Source organism: Anarhichas minor, unplaced genomic scaffold (genome assembly GCF_050575085.1).
Source record: "Anarhichas minor isolate MPS153535 unplaced genomic scaffold, ASM5057508v1 ptg000010l, whole genome shotgun sequence".
NCBI classification, from domain to species: domain Eukaryota; kingdom Metazoa; phylum Chordata; class Actinopteri; order Perciformes; family Anarhichadidae; genus Anarhichas; species Anarhichas minor.
Window position 1 is genome coordinate 18,999,724 of NW_027466456.1, and position 20,871 is coordinate 19,020,594.

A 20,871-nucleotide genomic window follows, 5' to 3' on the forward strand; every position below is an offset into this window, starting at 1 on the left:
GTGGCGCCAAAAGACGAGCTACAACTCTTCTATGTTGTCTTATTGTCAAGAAATAAACTATGCAGCGAGTTGTCGGGGACGCTTAATTGTATACATTTACGAGATGAAATATAATCACATCATAAAACTAAACAATACTCGTAGTTTATGTTTAAAACCATGCTCTTAAAATGTGACCGGTGGAGCCAGATAAAGTAAGATAATATAGCTGCACTGTATGTTGCCTTCACCGACTCAATGAAGCTTGTACTTCGTGGCTTCTGTAGTTGACAGAACTACCTCTCGCGCCTACAAGGATCTTCTGTTTATTATATTTATTGGAATATCAAAATATGTATTATACTATACAATGTTGTAGCCTACTTTTTACTTTGCTACATTTAACTGCATTAGTTACTATATACTTTACTAATTAACACTTTTTGCTAAATCTATTACATTCCACCACTGGGTACAGAGCATAATCTGTATAAGAATGATCTGAGTAGGCTACTTCATCCACTACTGGCTAATACTCATTAATTTACCGTCAGTTTTCTTATGCTCTTGACTAAATAATGCACATTGCGGGTAATTCGCATATTCCCAGTTGTTTGGTTTTATTTATCAATGCTTTAACCACGTCGAGAAGTCAGATCCCCTGTCATGTACACAGCTTTACAAATTCCGAGCTTTCGGGAGCACTCAAAGGCGTCATAATTCATATCCAATGAGACCCGCCCTGTCCACGGTGTACCGCTGACCGTCACTCTCTCATCGGTCTGTACAGTTGCAGTGGCGCCTTCTCGCGTTAGCTTCCATGTCGACCAACTAGAAAGAGCATTTTATAATGTCGACCAACCGGTTAGCTCCCTCGAGCGAGCTAACGGGTGTTCTACGAAATGGGACGCTGTAGTGGACCAACTCTTTTGGACAAACCGCACAGTACTTTAGCATGCTAAGCTAACGTGGAGCCGTACACACCCAGGGAGTTCAGAGCCAGTGGAGCGAGCTAACGGCTGTGAGCTAACGGGGGCTAGCATTCACCTGCGGGCTGTTCAAGCTAACTGACGCTAACTGGCGTTGCTAGCTAACAGGATGGAAAGTGTGAAGGAAAACCAGTCTGGAGCGCTTTCAACTTCTTCAACGCCACAGGGGGTACTTGATTCTAGCAGTGACAGTAATCCCGCGAAGCCAAGTGGATTAACGTTAACACCGCTGTCTGCGGGAAAGAGACCCTCACTCGGGGAGGATGACGGTGGGGGCGCGGAGACCAAACTCTTTGGGAAGGGACTCGCAGCCACCTCCCTTCTCCAGATCGCGATAAGGAACGGAATCTATCAGAACCAAGTGGCCAACGCTATCGGCAGTGCGGCCAAAAACATGAGCATTCCCGCCGTTAAGACGGCCAGTATATACAGCCTGACGTCTGTCAACAGCACCGCTTCTGTCAACTCTTTGCTGAGTAAGAGACGACAGAGACACAAGAGGAATCTGTCTCTGGGCGCTCCGCCGACCAGCAGCTCACCCGGTGTGTCCTCCGTTGAGGCGGCCAGTCCCGCACCCTCCGCCTCGCCGCTGAGCACCCTCAGCCTGGACAGGAAGACTTTTCTTCGGCAGAAGCAGTCCAAGCAGCTCCAGGCCTCGGATAAGACTTGGGTGAGATCGGACTCGCGGCGCGGCTGCATACACGTCCACGACTGGCTCACGCCCTCCTACCCCCGACCGGTGCTCTGCACAGTGGACACCACCGCTACAGAGGTGGCCAGTAGGCTGGAGGGGAGCAAAGCTGGGGCCGTGTTGAGAATTAACTGCAAAGCCGCCGCTTTAGTTGACTTAAACGATAATTGTAAAGCTAGCAATGGACATTCTGATGAAATCAGCGTGGATGTCAAAACCTCCAAAGCAGAGGAGAATGAACACATTAAACCGCATTACACTGATGCTAAACTGTCCTCTAACTTGTTGGATGATAAAACCGCGAGTAACTCCTCATCGGAGGTCTACCTGAGTGACATTGGGGTGGATTCGAGCCTCAGTGTGGCGGACTGTTACGGGGTCTACTCCGGCTCAGATATGGAGAGCAGCACCTGTGACGACTTCAGCCCATGCGGACCCAGGAGCACGGAGCACCAGGACTCGCTCAGTGACGGACTGGGTTTGGGTACGGACTCCTCGGTGTTGAGTCCGAACGGTGACAGCGCCACAGAGGGACCAGACCCGTTTGAGAGCTCCTCGGATGAAGTGGACCTCACCTCCTCCCCAACACATTCAACCGGCGGCGTCTGTGCTGCAGACCAGCAGGTGGGCCTGCCCACCGCGGACCCCCGCAGTGCTTCCAGCCAAGTGACAACCGCACTGGGGGACACCGTAGCTGATGACGGTGTAGGGGCCCCCAACTTAATCGAACCTACATCCAAATGCCCCGGCAGCTCTCAGACTCGGCCGCTGTCCAGCCAAGCGTCTGCCCAGCCTGACCCGGAGGTCCCAGAGGGCAGCAGAGGATGGCCGGAGCCCGTCATCGCTAGTCCGACACCGGCCCTCTTCGTCCAGCTGCACGGTGGAGCCGTGCGGCGGCTGGGAGATGATGAAAGGCCTCTTCAGATACTCAATGAGTACCTCACTAATCTGGGATTCGAAGACCCGTGGAGGGTGCAGGGGGAGGGGATGAATCCAGAAGTTGGTTGCCTGATACGCTTCTACTTTGGTGAGTCTAAAGTTGTATAAAAGTCTAAATTCAAAACATTTTATTTTTTTACAGCTGGGTGATGATTTATTCCCTAAATAATCACCCTCAAAGCATGTACTGTATGTTTCAGAGGCAACCCGAATTTTTTTTTATTATCATCATTATTATTTTATCATTCCTTTCCAATTACTATACCGCACCACTGAGCCATTAGTTACAATGGCTAGTTAGTTACACCACGCCGCTTTAGTTGTGCTCGGCCTGTCTCTGCTCATTCTATTTTCAGAGTACCCGTGAGTGCCGTCATTGTGTTTGGTCAGTCAGACTGTTAAACAAGTGTATTGAATTGTCCCAGTGGGACAATACCCAGTGTTTTTGCCTGTAAACCCACCCCAACCCCTCTGTGTGGAGGCCTGTAGGCAGACACATCTGGAGGTAACAGGTGGGCTCTTTGGGCACACCAATCATGAGGCAGGGTGGATTCTGTTTCTCTTCTTCTGTGGATGTTGCTGCTGTTGTTGTTATCGATAAAGGTCCTGTTTTGCTGACGAGCAGGGTAAGAGGATGGAAAAACAGCTCTGATCTCTCATGGGATTAGCACAACTCAATATTGTTTTTGACCTTGTTTGTCACACCATCAGCTAATACGGTTAGGGTAAAGAGATGGGATGTTGGAGGAAGAAACAGAAAATCTAATTTACTAAAATGAATATATTCGAGGTCATTTTAACTTGCATTCTCAATCTTCAAACTGACAGGTCTCAAATCTACTTGAAAGATCATTCACACTTTTTTCTTTTCTCCTTTTTGTTAAGACAAAAACACACTATCACTACACGTACCATTAACCTAGAGGTACACTCAAGGCATCAGGCTTTCCTCTCTCCTGAAGATGTTGCATGGAGAGCTGGGCAAATCCCCCCCCCCCACACACACACACACACACACACACACACTCTTGGCTCCCACAGTAACATGACAGAGGAGCAAAGCATGGCGTATAGTTATGCCCTTCCAGCTACTGCAGACAACACGCGACCGTGAAACAAGCAGCGAGAGGCTGGTGTGTCAGGAAAGGGGAAGTGCTACTAACCTGATGGGGATGATTACAAGAGAAGTGGTGAGAAAAGTGACAAAAAAAGCCATCATCTTGCTAAAGTTTCAATGAAAATGGAATAATTTACCACAAGTTCCTACTTATCTTTGGTCTTGTAAGCCTTTTTAAAAAATGAAGCGAAGTTAACTCGCAACCGTTATCTGAAAAAAAAGACTATTTATCAGAAGAAGTAGAACTATCAATAATTCACACGAAAATATTTTTGCTCCGTGCGTTCCTTCTTCTCGGTGTGAACATTATGAATTATTTGTTAATGATCACGTTCAGAGCCAAAGGAGTTTGACTCCGCATAATCCCTCTGTTAAAAATGCACATTACAGAGTATTCTCTTTCTCTCTTATCTCTCACACACACACACACACACACACACACACACACACACACACACACACACACACTGCTGACAGTAAGAGAAAAGCGACCTCAGTGGAACTCAGATTTCACCCCCTCAGTGTTTCGGATCTCCCCGAGACAGTCAGAGCAGCAGAGTCCTCTTCAGCTCAGAACCGCAGTACCCAGAGGTCACTGCTTTACTCTAAACCAAAAAAAAAAGCAGAGCATGAACAGGAAATGGCCATTGGCTGCTTGATGAGAGACAGGATGTTCCCCAGTCAGAGAAATAGACGGAAGGAAAGGGTGTATGAGTGTGTGTATATATGAACACACAGGGAAGGGTGGACCCAAGCCAAACACATTCCACGTTATTGTTTAGTTTAAAACGGGCTGTGTGACAGAATCACGTCGGTCTGTTCCGTCAGTCAGTTTACGTCACTTTTATCCAATCATAAGCTTCATGCATTTATGGTAAAAGACACCATATGATGTAAGCGACTGGTTGTTTAGTTACACATGAGGCTTTTGGCTAGGAATCACATATCATGAGACTTGATTGTGTGCTTGTTACGAGGTCTACGTTTATCATGAATTGTCCCTCAGTGGCTTCCTTCATATCTTTATTTATATTTACTGATATCAGTGTCTGCACTGTCAGGACTCCCTGTTCCTGTTAGAACCGAGGGTACATACAGAACAAACATGTCACGTGGACAGATCCTTCATCTACAAATCAATGGCGAAAAGCTCTGACATATGGATTGGCTGAAACCATTAGTTGATCGACATAAAACTGAGCAGCAGTTGAAATCTGTAACCTCGGGTTGTGTGGAAAATATAATGAGCGTATTTCACCATTTTCTGGCAATTTATAATGGAAGTGATGAATTGATTAATAAAGAAATTAATCAACAGGTTATTGATTAATGAAAATAGTCGTTTGTTGCATGAGTCGTGGACATTTGGATGGACAGGTGCAGTGGGCGTGATTTTTCAGGAAACTGTTTTAACGGCTTCATTTTAAGGTTCTCCACTTTTTTAGACTTGTCTGGTTTAAATCTCAAGATTTATATCGTGGTAAATAAAGGAATTAAATTGGAATAGTATCGTTTTTTTACATTTTTTTTCAATTGCTAGACTGAATTTCGGTTACTTTTTACGAAAGTCTTTCTTTCGGGCATGTAAGCATGTTTTTCTTCAAAATCCTTTTTTCTTTAACAAAAGAATCATAATAATCAAAATGTTAAATGTTGTCCAAACACAGGCAGCTGTGCAGAAACTTAGCCTCAATTGAATACTGTCTAAAATCAAAGAATAACTACATGAAACTCTTAATCCAAAGCAAGGAGTTAGTTAGTGATGTTAGAAGACATTACATAACCAGCTAATCTGATTTCAGGCCTCTCAGTGGCTCAGACTCTGCATGTGTCTCCCTTTCTCTTGTTCTTTGTGTGTGTGTGTGTGTGTGTGTGTGTGTGTGTGTGTGTGTGTGTGTGTGTGTGTGTGTGTGTGTGTGTGTGTGTGTGTGTGTGTGTGTGTGTGTGTGTGTGTGTGTGTGTGTGTGTGTGTGTGTGTGTGTGTGTATATGTGTGCGTGCGTGCGTACACGTGTGTGTGCGTGCGTGCGTACACGTGTGTGTGCGTGCGTGCGTACACGTGTGTGTGCGTGCGTGCGTACACGTGTGTGTGTGTGCGTGCGTGCGTACACGTGTGTGTGTGTGCGTGCGTGCGTACACGTGTGTGTGTGTGCGTGCGTGCGTACACGTGTGTGTGCGTGCGTGCGTACGTGTGTGTGCGTGCGTACGTGTGCGTGCGTGCGTACGTGTGTGTGCGTGCGTGCGTACACGTGTGTGTGCGTGCGTGCGTACACGTGTGTGTGCGTGCGTGCGTGCGTGCGTACACGTGTGTGTGCGTGCGTACACGTGCGTGTGTACACGTGTACGTGCGTGCGTGTGCGTGCACGTGCGTGCACGTGTACACATACACCAGAGCAGAGGATCACAGACCAGGAAACACGTTTTATGAGAGAGTATCCCTTCCAAACCAGTTTAGAGTTGGTTTCCCTCTGGCCCATCCCCTGGTTCACCCTGTAACTGAACTGTGGCTGCTTTTTGTGACAGCAAGGGGTTAAATGTAACAACTCACGCCTGAGTGACTGCTCACACTCTCAGCCCACAGGCTATTCGCTACAATTCGGTTACATAACCACAAAGCTCTCTGTCGCGCTCAGTTTCTGAAACAGAAACCCAGTGTGAGAGAGTTGATTCACAAAATCCCAGACAGCTAAAAATAACATTTTCTTTTGTTCATAAAGGCCATTATTAAAAATCAAATCAGTGTGTATAATGAGCACAGCACTCACGATCATCAGTCACCTCTTTTATTCTCATGTAACAAAGTTTTTTCTCTCTCTCTCTCCAGGCAAGCCTCGGAGTGTGGGAGGTTCTGAGCGTGTGCAGATCTCTGGGGTGTTCAACGTGCGGAAAGGGAAGCTGGCTTTGCCGGTGAACCGCTGGTCGAAGCGCCAGGTGACACTGAGTGGAACCTGCCTCATCGTGTCGTCTGTGAAACACGCCCACACCGGCAAGATGCACATCCTCCCTCTCATCGGAGGAAAGGTACTTTCTGAAGTGTTGTCGTGTCTCAAACTCGATTGGCTAGTATTCTGGCTCGGTACCTGTTCATCAGCTCAACCACTCAGGCTGAGAAATAACTCCGTATTATTGTTATACAGCCAATATTGTACAGTTGTACTGTCTCATATCTGTACAGTGAATGTGAAGCTTGAGCAGTTAGACAGTTAGCTTAGCATTAACAGTGGAAACTGTTAAACCGGTAGCCTGGCTCTCACCAAAGGTAATTTCCCAGCATCTCTAAAGCTCACCAATTAACATGCTGTATCTTGTTTGTGCAAACCATACAAACACCGTAATGTAAAATGAATCAGTCACTGCACCCAGCCAAGAAAAATAGTTGACACACATCTCGTTAATAAGTTTGTTAGGTTTTTAATCCATGCAGGATAGTCATAGAGTAAATTCATTTATCAGTTGGTTGTCGTTGTCCTTTCTGTGTTTGCATCACACCTGGACGCGTGTGCGTTCTCAAAAGTTGGAATGTGATGTACTAAGATGTACTTTTGGGGAAACAAAAAGGGTCAGAGATGGGAAATGTGTCGTCTTTTTAAATTCTCAGTCATTAAGTAGGCTAGACAAAGTTGCAAGGAAACTAAAATCCGTCCTATTGTGCAGGTGGAGGAAGTGAGGAGACACAGCCACTGTCTGGCTTTCAGCTCAGCTGGTCCTCCGAGTCAGACCTACTACATCAGCTACGACTCGTACACAGAGCACCTCCGCTGGCACAGGACCGCCTCAAAGGTACTCAAAGTGTCGACTCTTTGCTTTAATAACACAGAATTTAGATTGATTCATCTCCATGAATATTGCAGGATTTTCCACTTTCTTTACTGCCTCTTGTGAGAACACGTTCCTCATTGTGTTGTCCTGTCACTGCCCCCCCCCCCCCCCCCACCTTTCTGTCAGATTGCCTCCCAGAGGGTGAACTCAGTCGACCTGTCGTGCTGCAGCTTGGAGGAGCTGCCGGCTCAGCTCTTTTACAGCCAGGACCTTACCCACCTCAATCTCAAAAACAACTTCATGTCCCTGCACAAAGGTGTTCCAGCACTCACCAGGTGACTTTCACTCACTGCTCCAACACTACCACCACCCTGTGTGTTTAGGAACAAGGCAGTAGGAGGAGCCAGCAGATGGAAAGCAGTATTTTCCCTTTTTGTTAATCTCTGATTATGTCCCTCAGTAGTTTTGACTGTCTTGGGGAGCTACCATATGCTCTAAAGAGGAAGCAGTTTAGATCACTTAGAGATGATGTGTGTGTGTGTGGCCGTGTGGTTTGGATGATTAAAGAGAGCTACACTGGTGATGATGGAGTTGACACCCAGCCACCGTACCTCTGGGACAGAGGTTCTTGTTGAATGGGTCGCTGATGTCACAGTCTTGTCTAGCAACTTCATTTTCAGTGCAAGAGATCGTCGGTGGGTTTGTCCCATTATTCACTTGCTTTAGTCAACGGCTCAGAGACAACTGTCCCATCAAAGTACCTAAAGAGCCAGTGTGTAGGATTTAGTGGAATTTGGCGATGAAGTTGCAGATTGCAACCAACTGAATACCCCACCCCCCCACCCCACCCCGCTCACCTCTTCCTTTTCAAGACTGCGGTAACGTGAGGCGACGACTCGCCGAGTACAAAACCGGGGTAACCCTGTTCACTTTGATCAGAGGCCATCCTTACCATAATAACACTACTATAGGAGCAGTAGAAGTCTAGAGATGTAAATCTTTAAACACAGGTCATACACTTTGAATGGCATATTTGCTGGGGATGTTTTTCAGTGGCTGATCAATACACATTTGGTGGTGAGACTTGTCGTTGAAAGATGAAGTCTGCATGTTTCTGCATATTAATGCCGTCTATGGTAGCAAGAGTTGACTGACGTTATGTTTCGACTTAAAAACTGAGTCATGTTTGTGGTATTCATAGATATATCTTTGGTGGCATTATCCTAGTTTAAAAGCTCTCTAGCTAAATAAAACGTCCCTGAATCCCTTCCCTGAAGAGCTTTGTTTCCTTCACTTATGCAAAACTCTATTGAATATCACAAGTCCTAATTTAACTTCGTAACAGGACCGCAACTCCTGTTTAATGATGCCACGTAATGTTATCTGTTTTCAGATAAAGTCAAGTGCTCGTAATATGGCGCTGAGGTAATTACAAGCTGGTAGCATTTAGGTGAACATGTTTACCTCGTATACTGTATATTCTTATTAGCTAATATGTTAGTTGCTCAAAAGACACAGTGCAATGCTTATGACAAGTTTAGATCAAATATTTAACTTGCAGCAATTTATGTCTCTCTCTCTCTCATTTGCTTGATGACAATAAATCCATTCATACTGTATATACACTGCCATTGTTCCTCCATAAACACACGTTTCCCAGGCGCTGTTTTGAGGAATGTGTTTTTCCGGTGGTGTGCCTGTGAGTCTCCCTGGGAAGGACATGAGCCTGGCTCTGCCTTTCACCCCGACCCCTCTGTGAACTGGATACACACACACACACACACACACACACACACTCCTACCTGAACCACATGCTGCATTGCTACGATGAAATCTTTTAGTTGTGTAAACATTTAGCTTTAAATAGCGTGTTCTTTGAGTGCTATGGTGCTGTTTCCTTGAGACCATGTGTCCTCCCATAATTGTCCTTGTTTATGAGACCGATGTTATGTAACGGTTGGCCTCAAGGAGGTTCTGGCAAACCATCCGACGGCTCAGGAAGGGAAAGCAGGGCTTAACCCAGGCTGTTCTCAGCAGGGGGGGGGAACTGCTAACCCGGACGGAGGACATCGTCGGGCGGTGGAAAGAGCACTTTGAGGAACTCCTAAACCCGACCAACATGTCCTCTGCAGAGGAGGCAGCGCCTGAGGACCTAGGGGGAGGCTCACCCATATCCCTGGCAGAGGTCGCTGAGGTAGTTAAAAAGCTCCTTGGTGGCAAGGCGCCGGGGGTGGATGAGATCCGCCCTGAGATGCTGAAGGCGCTGGACATAGTTGGGCTGTCCTGGCTGACACGCCTCTTCAATGTCGCATGGGGGTCGGGATCAGTGCCCATGGAATGGCAGACCGGGGTGGTGGTTCCCATCTTCAAAAAGGGGGACCGGAGAGTGTGCTCGAATTACCGGGGTATCACACTACTCAGCCTCCCGGGGAAGGCTTATGCCAGGGTGCTGGAAAGGAGGCTCCGACCGCTTGTCGAACCTCAGATTCAAGAGGAGCAGTGCGGATTCCGTCCCGGCCGTGGAACAGTGGACCAGCTCTTTACCCTCGCAAGACTACTGGAGGGGCTCTGGGAGTTTGCCCAACCAGTCTACATGTGCTTTGTGGACTTGGAGAAGGCTTTCGACCGGGTCCCTCGGGGGATCTTGTGGGGGGTGCTGCGGGAGTATGGGGTGCCGGACCCGTTACAACGGGCGATCCGGTCTCTGTACGACTGCAGTAGGAGCTGTGTCCGCATTCTCGGCAATAAGTCAGACACGTTCCCGGTGGGTGTTGGCCTCCGCCAGGGCTGCCCTTTGTCACCGGTCCTGTTCGTGATTTTCACGGACAGGATATCTAGGCGCAGCCTGGGGGCGGAGAACGTCAGTTTCGGGGGTCTCGGGATCGCCTCTCTGCTGTTTGCAGATGATGTGGTCCTGTTAGCCTCCTCGGATCGTGACCTCCAGCATTCACTGGGACGGTTTGCAGCCGAGTGTGAAGCGGCGGGGATGAGAGTTAGCACCTCCAAATCTGAGGCCATGGTGCTCTGCCGGAAACCGGTGGATTGCTCCCTCCAGGTGGGGACGGAGTGCCTACCTCAAGCGAAGGAGTTCAAGTATCTCGGGGTCTTGTTCACGAGTGAGGGTAAGATGGAGCGGGAGATCGACAGACGGATCGGTGCAGCTGCAGCAGTAAAGCAGGCGCTGCACCGGACCGTCTTGGTGAAGAGGGAGCTGAGCCGGAAGGCAAAGCTCTCAATTTACCACTCGGTCTACGTTCCTACCCTCACCTATGGTCACGAACTCTGGGTCGTGACCGAAAGGACAAGGTCGCGGCTACAAGCGGCCGAAATGAGTTTCCTCCGTAGGGTGGCCGGGCTCAGCCTTAGAGATAGGGTAAGGAGCTCGGTCATCAGGAGGGAGCTTGGAGTCGAGCCGCTACTCCTTCACGTCGAAAGGAGTCAGCTGAGGTGGTTCGGGCATCTAATTAGGATGCCTCCTGGACGCCTCCCACTGGAGGTTTTCCAGGCACGTCCAACTGGGAAGAGACCCCAGGGAAGACCCAGAACACGCTGGAGAGATTACATCTCCCAGCTGGCCTGGGAACGCCTCGGGATCCCCTAGAATGAGCTGGAACATGTTGCCGGTGAGAGGGAGGTCTGGGTCGGCCTGCTTGCCCTGCTGCCACCGCGACCCGACCCCGGATAAGCGGTGGAAAATGGATGGATGGATGGATGGGTTATGTAACTAAAAGAGTTTGTTTTTTAACCTCAGTTCAGGATAAGTCTTATTATAGCACTGAGAGATTAATATCTTTATCCCTCTCTTTCTGCCCCCCCCCCCCCCCCCCCCCCCTCTTTAACTCTCTCTAGGTTTTGTAAACTGAGAAGCCTCAGTCTGTCAAATAACGCCCTGTCAGACTTCCCTCTGGCCCTGTGCGACATCACCTCGCTCACAGAGCTAAACTTGTCTGGAAACCGTCTCTCGTCTCTGCCTGCTGAAGTAGGAGCCATGCACAAGTAAGTGTGCTGAAAGCAAAAGAAACGATGCCCTCTGGGCTTCAGCTACTAATGATAACGGTGTTGATAATGAGGATGAATGTATCCTCAGTGAGCTGTACTTTGCAGGAGTTGTTTTCAATGTACAGATGAATCCCTGACTGTGTTAAGTGAACAACTGGCTGTGCACCAGACTCCTGTGCTGGAGGTGATCAGAGTGCAGAGTCATGCCGATGCTGTCCCCGTATTAACAGGGAATTTGGGGTCAAGCACTTATTGTGTGCGGTTATGTCCAGTTTATATGTTCGACATGTTTTTGTATATTTTCTTCTCTTGTTGTGTCCAGCCTCCAGACGCTCCTCCTGGACGGTAACTTCCTGGCCTCTCTGCCCGTGGAGCTGGGCTCTCTGGAGGGCCTGACCTACCTCGGCTTGTCCTTCAACTGTTTCAGCTGCGCCCCTCCCGTCCTGGAGAAACTCAGAGGCTTGGAGAGACTCTGTCTGGCAGGGAACCAGCTCTCTGTCCTGGATATGGCAGCACTGCAGTGGCTGCCTGCTCGCCACATAGATCTCAGGTAAACACATCCACACAGACTCTTTGCCATTTTTAGATATAACACTGGAACAAAGCTCATCTGTAATCTAACACCTCCCAAGATGCTGAAGCCAAAATGAAACCAAATGATTCAAGTTCAAAAAGTTCCTTCTTGCCTCTTTCCTTATGTTCATTCTTTCTCTTGTACAGGCTGAACCGCCTTCAGAAGGTGACAGTGGGAGACTCGGAGCAGCTGGTCCACATCGTCCAGCTGGACCTGAGGGACACGGGGCTACAGGAGCTGGATGTTCGGTCTCTTTGTAGGCTGGAGCTCCTCCGCTGCGACAGAAACACTCTCTCCCTCCTCAGAGTCAGTGGCCACGCCCTCAAGAGCCTGCACGCCACACACAACGGTACTAACATTCATTATGTGCTGTGTGTTTAACAGATAATGTCTGTTATATATATATACATGTGTGTGTGTGTATATATATATATATATATATATATATATATATATATACACATTCAGATGCAGATTATAAAGAACCCTGCATGCTGTGTTTGTAGAGCTGACGCTGCTGGAGGTGCAGCCGGTGCCAGAGAATCTGTCTGTTCTGGATTTGTCCTGGTATGAAGACTATGAATACCTCACTGTCCTATTTACTGTGTGGATAAGAAGGCTATGTGCTTGTTGTAAGCTGGGGGCTGACTGTTTTGTGTGTTGTTTTTCTTCAAGGAACAAGCTGGGATGTGTCCCTGCCTGGGTGTGTGAGAGCAGCAGACTGGAGGTGTTGGACATCAACCACAATTCTGTTACAGAGCTGCCTGTACAGTAAGCAATGCAAAAAACACCTTTTTCACAAATTCAAATTAAAAAAAAAGGTGGGCAGGTGCTTGGATGTAGTAGTTTAATGGCTCATATAGCACATAATTAAAGATTTATTAAAGGCGTCATATAAAGAGCTGGCGATCACACACATGAAGCTTGGAGAAGATGAGCCTTCTTGTAGCCAAAGTTCTTTCTTTACCTGCTTTCAGACGTGAGTAAAACATTTCGCTCCTCTTTTCTCTTTTTGTCTACCTGCCCAGGAACAACAGACGCACATTAGCTTCGAGCTAACTCTGGTGCAATCACTTTTAATTGTGCGCTGTCTCTACTGAAATTCACAAAAATTGTATACAGCAATGTAGTGCGACATGAAGTGGACATGCACCGATTAAATTCAGTTCAATTAAACTTTATTGTTCTTAGTTTTGTCATAATGGCGTTCCAAGACTCCTCTTCCCAAAAAATGATGAAAAGTATAAATAAAGTGGCGATCCTTAATATTTCAGTTTCAGTGATTTGTTAACACCTCATTTACTGGTGGTGACAGTTTTATACTACAAGTCCCAGAATACTGGGTTAACAAAACAAACTATTTTTGTTTTAATAAAGAAGTCAAGCCACAATTGGCCTGATCTGATTGTATGTTGCACACTGCGAACAGTGCAAGTAAAAGCAGTGCGTTACCTCCCTGAGGAGCTTGTCCCATGCAGCTCTTCATCTAACAGCTCACTGTGGCTCCTCCTACTTGTTCCATTACTCTCTGCAATTTTTCAAACTGATCCGCTGTCACAACAATGACCGTCATCTCGCTTTGTAGACGCATTTCTGATGAACGATGGAACGATGCATTTCCACTTTTATTTCATCAGTTAAATGCTTTTAATGTGAAGGTGTAGCAGTAAATGTTTGCATTAACAGTGACGTCACAGGCACCCAGTTCATAATACTGCAAAATATATTTGCAATACTTAAATCAGTGGGCCATAGACTCAATCACCAATGTGTTACCTCAATCCACGATGGATAGTGACTCAACAAACATTTATTTCAATGAAAATCTTCGAAAAATATTACTTTAACAACAGTGAAGGTTATGATGTGCAACAATTCTATAAGAGGAAAGGTCATTTTCGAGTGGGCTGACCTGCAATACGCTGCACATACAGATACACTGGATAGTAATAGAGCTGCTGAGTCTTTAAATAAACACATTATTCCAAAAGCTCTCATCGGTACCTGTAGCAACACGCCCACACCAGTGCAGTGCTATTTTCAGTCTGTGTACAGCCTTTGGCAGCAACTACTGTTGCCTTCGCAGACTAGTTGATCATTGCTTTTTTGCATACCTGTATGATGACAGTGGTCCAGCTACAAGCTACATGAAGCACCAACGTAAATCCAACTCAAGGTTATGCACTTGTCCAGCCAGCCGTGCTTCAAGAGTTAAACCTTTAAAGTGAATAGGAGTTAAACGCCGGGTCGCTGTAACATAAGGGCACACACAATACTGTCGTCATCAGCGTTCACACCGACAGCTTTACAGTACGCATGTATGTTTGTGTGTCGTGTAGGCTGCTGTCCATTGGGAGCCTGAGGAAGCTGCTGGCAGGCTGGAACCAAGTGTGTCGGCTGGCTGAGAGGCTGGAGAGATCGCAGCTCGAGGTCCTGGACCTCCAACACAACCATCTGACTGAGCTCCCACACAACCTGTTCATCAAAACACAGAGGTGCAACTCCACAGCACGTCTATTTCCTCTCTTTTCTCTTTCTTTATTTCTCGTCTCTTCACGTGTGTTTCACGGCTTTCTTTCTCTACTTCACTCCATCCCAACTGCAATGTTCTTTTTCTTTTTTGTCAAGTAGTTTGTTCAAGTACTAAGTTTGCCCTCTCTGTTGGGATTTCATCACAGCTTGAGGTACCTAAATGTGTCGGCCAATAAGCTGGAGAACCTCCCTGCGGCCAGCCAATCGGAGGACAGCTGCAGCAGCCTGGAGGAGCTCTACGTGACCAATAACAGCTTGACAGACAAGTGTGTCCCTCTGCTGACCGGACACAGCCACCTCAGGGTGCTTCACCTGGCCTACAACCAGCTGCAGACCTTCACCGCCAGGTACAATGCAGGACTGCACATGAACTGAGCTTGCAAAAAAAAAAAAAAAAAAAAAAAGTGAAATGCCTTGCTTCAGAATCAGGTTTAGGTCACGAGAGAGGATGAGTTTGATAAATGTGGTTCCCAAAAATAACGCCTGCAGTGCCAGTGCTCTGATACGACCGTACCTCCACCCCCTGCAGTAAACTGGCCCGACTGGAGCAGCTGGAGGAGCTGGACCTGAGCGGCAACAGACTGAGGGCCGTGCCCACCACCATCCTCAGCTGTCAGCGTATGCACACATTCTCCGCCCACTCCAACTGCATCAACGCGTTCCCCGAGGTGCTGCAGCTGCCGGAGATCAAGGTTAGTCTGTCGTGGAATTAGTTTGGGAAATAAAGGAGGAAAGTCGGCGCATTCTGCTGAGAAAAGGACAAACAAATCACTGAGTCTGATGCAAATTTGTAGTGATGTAGCAAGGTGAGCTGACCCTCTGTCGCTCTCTCTCTGTGCTGCGCTTCCTCAGTTTGTCGACCTGAGCTGCAACGAGCTGACTGAGCTCACTCTGCCGGAGACGCTTCCTCAGAAGCTTCAGGAGCTGGACCTCACAGGCAACCCTCGCCTCAACCTGGACCACAAGAGCCTGGAGCTCCTCAAGTATGAGCCTGACAGATCCTGCATCAGCAATAATAATAAGTAATCTGTGGAAAATGTATTTCACTCATTGACTCATGATCTTTTTTTGTTATATTTCTCCTCTTTGCAGTAATATCAAATGTTTCAGGGTGGATCCATCCTCTTCTGCTCCGTGTGTGAGCGAGAGACACGGGGCCCCTGCAGTCTGGAGCCACGGCTACACCGAGGCCTCTGGAGTCAAAAACAAGTCAGTCTCACCCCCCCCCCATCTATTTATGTTTCTATTCATCTTCTCACTGCCATCTTTTCCTCCTGAATTAATGGCTGTTATTGATCTCTTGAAGTCTATTAGAACACAATTAAGTAGTGAGTAAATGTAATTTAGATTATTTAGCACTTTTCCAAACCACAGAGGTACAAAGTGCTTTCAGAATATTGCAGGCAGGATGAGATGAAGCTACATTACACATGAATAACGATGTTCTTGTTGCTCTCAGGCTGTGTGTGGCTGCTCTGGCTCTAGACAGCTTCTGTGGGATTCGTGAAGCTCTGTATGGAGTTTTTGACGGAGACAAGAACGTCGAGGTGCCTTACTTGCTGCAGTGCACCATGGGAGACGTGCTGGCAGAGGAGCTTCACAGAGGCCAGAGGCAGGAAGATCACATGACCAACACTTTCCTCACCATGCAGCGGTAAACCACGCTTGAGTAAAATAATCCCCCCCTGAAAACGCTGCCGCGGCTCATCACAGTGACGGCGAGCATACACGCTCCCTTTGCTGAGTCTTTGTGTGTTTGGTCTCCTGCAGGAAACTGGGCACAGCGGGTCAGAGGATGGGGGGTTCAGCGGCTCTATGTCACATCAGACACGACCCGGTGGCTCCCGGCGAGCGCGGCGGCTGCTTCACGCTGAAGGCCGCCAACGTCGGCAGGTGCCAGGCTGTTTTGTGCCGCGACGGTAAAGCTATGCAACTTTCCACCACACACACCGTCAAAGAGGTGCCGGAGTACCAGAGGGTCCGGCAGCACAACTCCATCATCACCGAGGTAAAGACCAACTCGTGTTCCAGCTGTTGTTGATGGTGATTTGTGTGCACTAGTGCTTAAATGATGAGTTGATTAATCGATTTGCAGATTGACTCATAACACCTCATTATTGAGGTTTTGTCTGGAAAAGCTAGATAACAGCCTCTTTATCCCACTCTCCTACAGGATAACAAAGTCAGTGGCGTAACCGACTCCACCAGAATTCTGGGTTACTCCTTCCTCTGCCCGTCTGTGACCCCCAGACCCCACGTCTCCACGGTGACCCTCACCCCGCAGGACGAGTTCTTCCTCTTGGGCAGCCGGGGCTTGTGGGACATGTTGTCTCCCAGCGAGGCGGTGGAGGCGGTCCGGAACGTACCGGACGCTCTGGCCGCCACCAAGAAGCTGGTGACTCTGGCTCAGAGCTACGGCTGCTCCGACAGCCTCAGCGCTGTCGTCGTCCAGCTCAGCATCACGGAGGACTGCTGCTGTTTCTGCGAGCCGCCGCCGCCCCCTCCCAGTCCCGGCCCGGGCACGCACCCGTACCCGGCGAGCGGCGATGGCGGAATGCCGCTGCCGCAGGCCTCCTCGGGAACAGCGAGCGAGCTGAGCAGCGAGTTCAGCATGTCGGAGATGAGCAGCGAGGTGGGGTCCACGGCGTCCTCCGAGGAGCCGCCGCCTCAGACCGAGCCCCTCGCGTGTCACCTGAATCCTCTGGGGCGAGCCGGCACGCGGAGACCGGCCTGCGGAGGCGGGACCTTCCACAGACAGTTCTCCGGAGCCCTGTCTGACAACGGGGTCGACAGCGAGGACGAAGAGCCCATCGCTGGGGTCTTCTCCAACGGCAGCCGCGTCGAAGTGGAGGCCGACGTCCACTGTCTGCACCGCCACGACTGCCCGGCGCCCCAAACGCACACTCACGCTCAACCGAGCGTGTACGTCCCCGCCGCCGTCGCCTCGCACCACGAGCCGTCGCCTCTTCCCTTCTCCTCCCCGTCTCCCTCCCCGGTCCCTCCCTCCTCTCCCTGCCTCAGCGGGGAGGGTCAGTCGGGGACTCTGGGCCGCAGGGCCCGAGCTAACGGCTCCGTGGCCTGCCAAGGACGGAACCAGGACCTCATAGAGGAGGCGGCCGACGCCCCCGTCAGGAAGCAGGGGGGCTACTTCAACGCTCCCGCCCAGCCGGACCCCGACGACCAGCTTATCATCCCGCCAGAGCTGGAGGAGGAAGTCCGGCAGATCATCCAGCAGCAACAGCAGCAGCAGCAAATTCAAACACACAACCAGCCAGCACACAGCTACCAGAAACCTGCAGACTATTTCGTCACACCCCTTTAACTTGTGCTCCACCTCTACAACAGCTGGTGTCATCTGGACTGTCCGTCTTGGTGCTCTGCATTAAGTCGTATCGCTCCCTCCAAAAAAAAACTCAGAGTTTTCTGAACATGCTTCTGGACCAGCAAAACTGTGTTTTTGGTATGGTTTCTTTTGTTATTCACTTAATTTTTTTAATGTTGACTCTATGCCCCTTGAAACGCAATGCAATTTTTTATCACACTTTATGTTGATTCAACCTTTCACATCTAATTCATTTTGACCATATCTTTCATTTGAAGAAGCACTTTGAATGCTTTTCATTGGCCTGTTGAGATGCATTCTATGTAAAATGGTACTTTGCGATACGGACCGGTGTGTTTTTGTGTTGTAGCAGACATTTCTCCCGTGTGTCGCGGCTGATGGCCTTTACAGTTATCTCAGTTAGTAGGACTGTTAAACTAACTCCTAGGAGTTTGATACTTTAAAGTGACCTCGTCACTGAAGCGTACTAATATTCTCTGAGAGAAAAGATGATTATTTCAGAGGGCTGATATTCCAGGTTTCTGTTCTCGGGGGGGGGGGGGGGTAGTAGAGTGCAGAGTGGTGCTGCGGTGCTGGGGGAGGGGGGGAGGGGGGAATCCTACAGTGACTACCAGCTCAGTGAATGTTCTCAGAACAGTGTTACAGACATCTTGTTAATGGCAAATCGCACAAAAGAGCTACTTTTACTATATAATAAATTAAAGTTTTCAGATAACGACATGTTGACTGTGAATTATTGTGGAGGGGGGTACTTGTATTTTGCCATCTGTTTTGTTTGTCAAGAGCTTTTAAAGGCTTAGTTCACAGTAAATACACTTCACACACACAATGTGCTTCTCATGCAACCGTATCTTGGCCATGCAGATAGTTTGTGTTTTATTTGACAAGGATTACAAATGTGTGCTTTCTAGACGGAATCTTGTTTGTGGTGCACAAGACATTAAAACGTCACTTATGATTTTTCTTTGTTTGAAGGAACATGAATTTTCAGCAACTATTAGTAATTTTTAAAGAAAATAAAAAATGCCAAGCATTTCCTAATTCCAGTTTCTCAATTGAGAAGCATGAACTGCTTGCTGCTATTCTATGCGATTGTAAACTGACTTTTTGGGGGGAATTTAGACTGGTGGTGACAAAACAAGTTATTTAGAGACATCACCTTGAGTTTAAGGAAATGGTGATGAGCATGTCCTTTCTACTTTTGTGACATTTTATATACCAAACAATTAAGACAGTAGTTGTCAAATTAAATTAGGGCTTAAAATAATTCAATGATTGATTTCTCTACCAGTTATAATCTCAATTCATTGATTGTTTGATGTACAAAGCATGATGTAGCATCCAAAACATGTCAATTTAATGTCATAAGACAAAAGAAAAGCTCAGAATCATTACAGTTGAGAAGCTGGAACAAGATCATGTTTGGTGTTTTTGCTAGTAACTGATCAGTTCAGCTCTAGATACATTAATAATACAACTAATCCATTCACCTTTATTGCATTGGGTTGGCAGCATAAATCTTAGAGGATATATAAATGGATGGATTTCAAAAGTTGCCACATATGCTGAAACTGCGTCGCTGTTGTGCAAACCACTAAAAATGTGTTTGTAAATTGGGTGAACTGACCGCTTTAAAGATCTTAAAAATCTAAATATAAAGTTAGGGAACTGCACAACCACAACGAGCAGCAACCCTGCATTTCTCTCAGCTGATGTCCCGTTGTCTCGTTAGTGCAGCTGGGATACAATCGCTGCATTGTGTCATCTGAAAACGGTCAAATTAGAACTCACTCTGGAGAATTTCTTTTGTTAGTAATTAAGTCTTGGCTGAAGAGTTCCAACAGTTACATCACCGCTGTGTCCTTCTTGTGTATGTTTGGCCCATTGTGTGACAGCAGAGAAGGGAGGGGGGGGGGGGCATAGAGCGGTGATGTCATGGCTGGCAGGAAGCCTTTGGCGGGCACACAAGCTGTGTCCCAATCCAGCAGCTGCACCCTTCAGAGGCTGCATTTGTAGACCGCTTGCATCACAGCGGCTGCCACGAGGCGGTCCCATTTCCAAGACTCCTTCGAATGCAGCCTTCTGCTCCCAGATTCAGAGGACACGACTGATGGATACAGTTACATTAGCTCTCATCCTATATTAGTTACATTAGCTCTCATCCTATACTTTTACTAAGAGGACAATACACTTCTGATTCGTTATTGTTGCTGTCACAGAGGTGACAGTTGTGACTGTCACCTGTTTCTTTTATTCATTTAAACCCACAATAAGACATGTAAATGATTTGTGTATATGCTGCTGTGTAAAATGTGTCAATCTTTTAAGTTTGCGTCCTTGTGTTAACATTATTGATAATGGTTTCTTTTTTTTATATATATATATATATATATATATATATATATATATATATATATATATATATATATATATATATATATATATATATATATATATATATATATATATATATATATATATATATATATATATATATATATATATATATATATATATATATATATATATATATATATATATATATATATATATATCCTGAGCAGGGATTCTAGATCAGACCGTGAAGGCTGCGTCCTCTGAAGGATGCAGCCGCTGGATTGGGACACAGCCAGAGAGCGACCATGACAGCAGGACTTGCACAGAGTTCTGGTGCTCCCTATAGGTCGCTATGTTCATCACACTGTTAATCATAAAGGGAACAGTTGAATATAATCACATTGATGGAGGTTTAATTTGAGTAGATACATTCTTGCACAAAAAAAAAAAAAAAAGTTGCATTATAAAGTCAAACTTTGACATTAAAACACATTAATTGTACATGTTAAAAAACATTTATATAAATCCCTGCCTGAGTACACTCGGTCCAATCCAACATGAAAACGAACTTCCTCCCAGACTGAACCCGAATCACGAGTAAGCTAAACGTAAA

At 47.2% G+C, this 20,871-nt stretch overlaps 1 protein-coding gene across 1 annotated transcript; it reads left to right on the top strand.

Annotated features, from left to right (window-relative positions):
* Positions 1-728: 728 nt before the first annotated feature.
* Positions 729-18,639, top strand: LOC142946884 (PH domain leucine-rich repeat protein phosphatase 1-like). Its single transcript, XM_076088504.1, has 17 exons — positions 729-2,686; positions 6,539-6,735; positions 7,369-7,494; positions 7,660-7,808; positions 11,323-11,469; positions 11,795-12,022; positions 12,193-12,395; positions 12,553-12,613; positions 12,722-12,817; positions 14,386-14,541; positions 14,725-14,925; positions 15,108-15,270; positions 15,431-15,561; positions 15,671-15,787; positions 16,038-16,232; positions 16,349-16,586; positions 16,752-18,639. Exons 1-17 carry the CDS (start codon positions 1,078-1,080, stop codon positions 17,898-17,900), a joined length of 5,166 nt encoding a protein of 1,721 aa, XP_075944619.1. The 5' UTR covers positions 729-1,077; the 3' UTR covers positions 17,901-18,639.
* The last annotated feature ends 2,232 nt before the right edge of the window (positions 18,640-20,871 follow it).

Bases quoted from the DNA above. Each gene is read 5' to 3' on its own strand.
- LOC142946884 (XM_076088504.1), top strand. From the start codon at position 1,078: ATGGAAAGTGTGAAGGAAAACCAGTCTGGAGCGCTTTCAACTTCTTCA. The intron at 12,023-12,192 runs GTAAACACATCC...TCTCTTGTACAG, and splicing joins GCTCGCCACATAGATCTCAG to GCTGAACCGCCTTCAGAAGG. The intron at 14,542-14,724 runs GTGCAACTCCAC...ATTTCATCACAG, and splicing joins CTGTTCATCAAAACACAGAG to CTTGAGGTACCTAAATGTGT.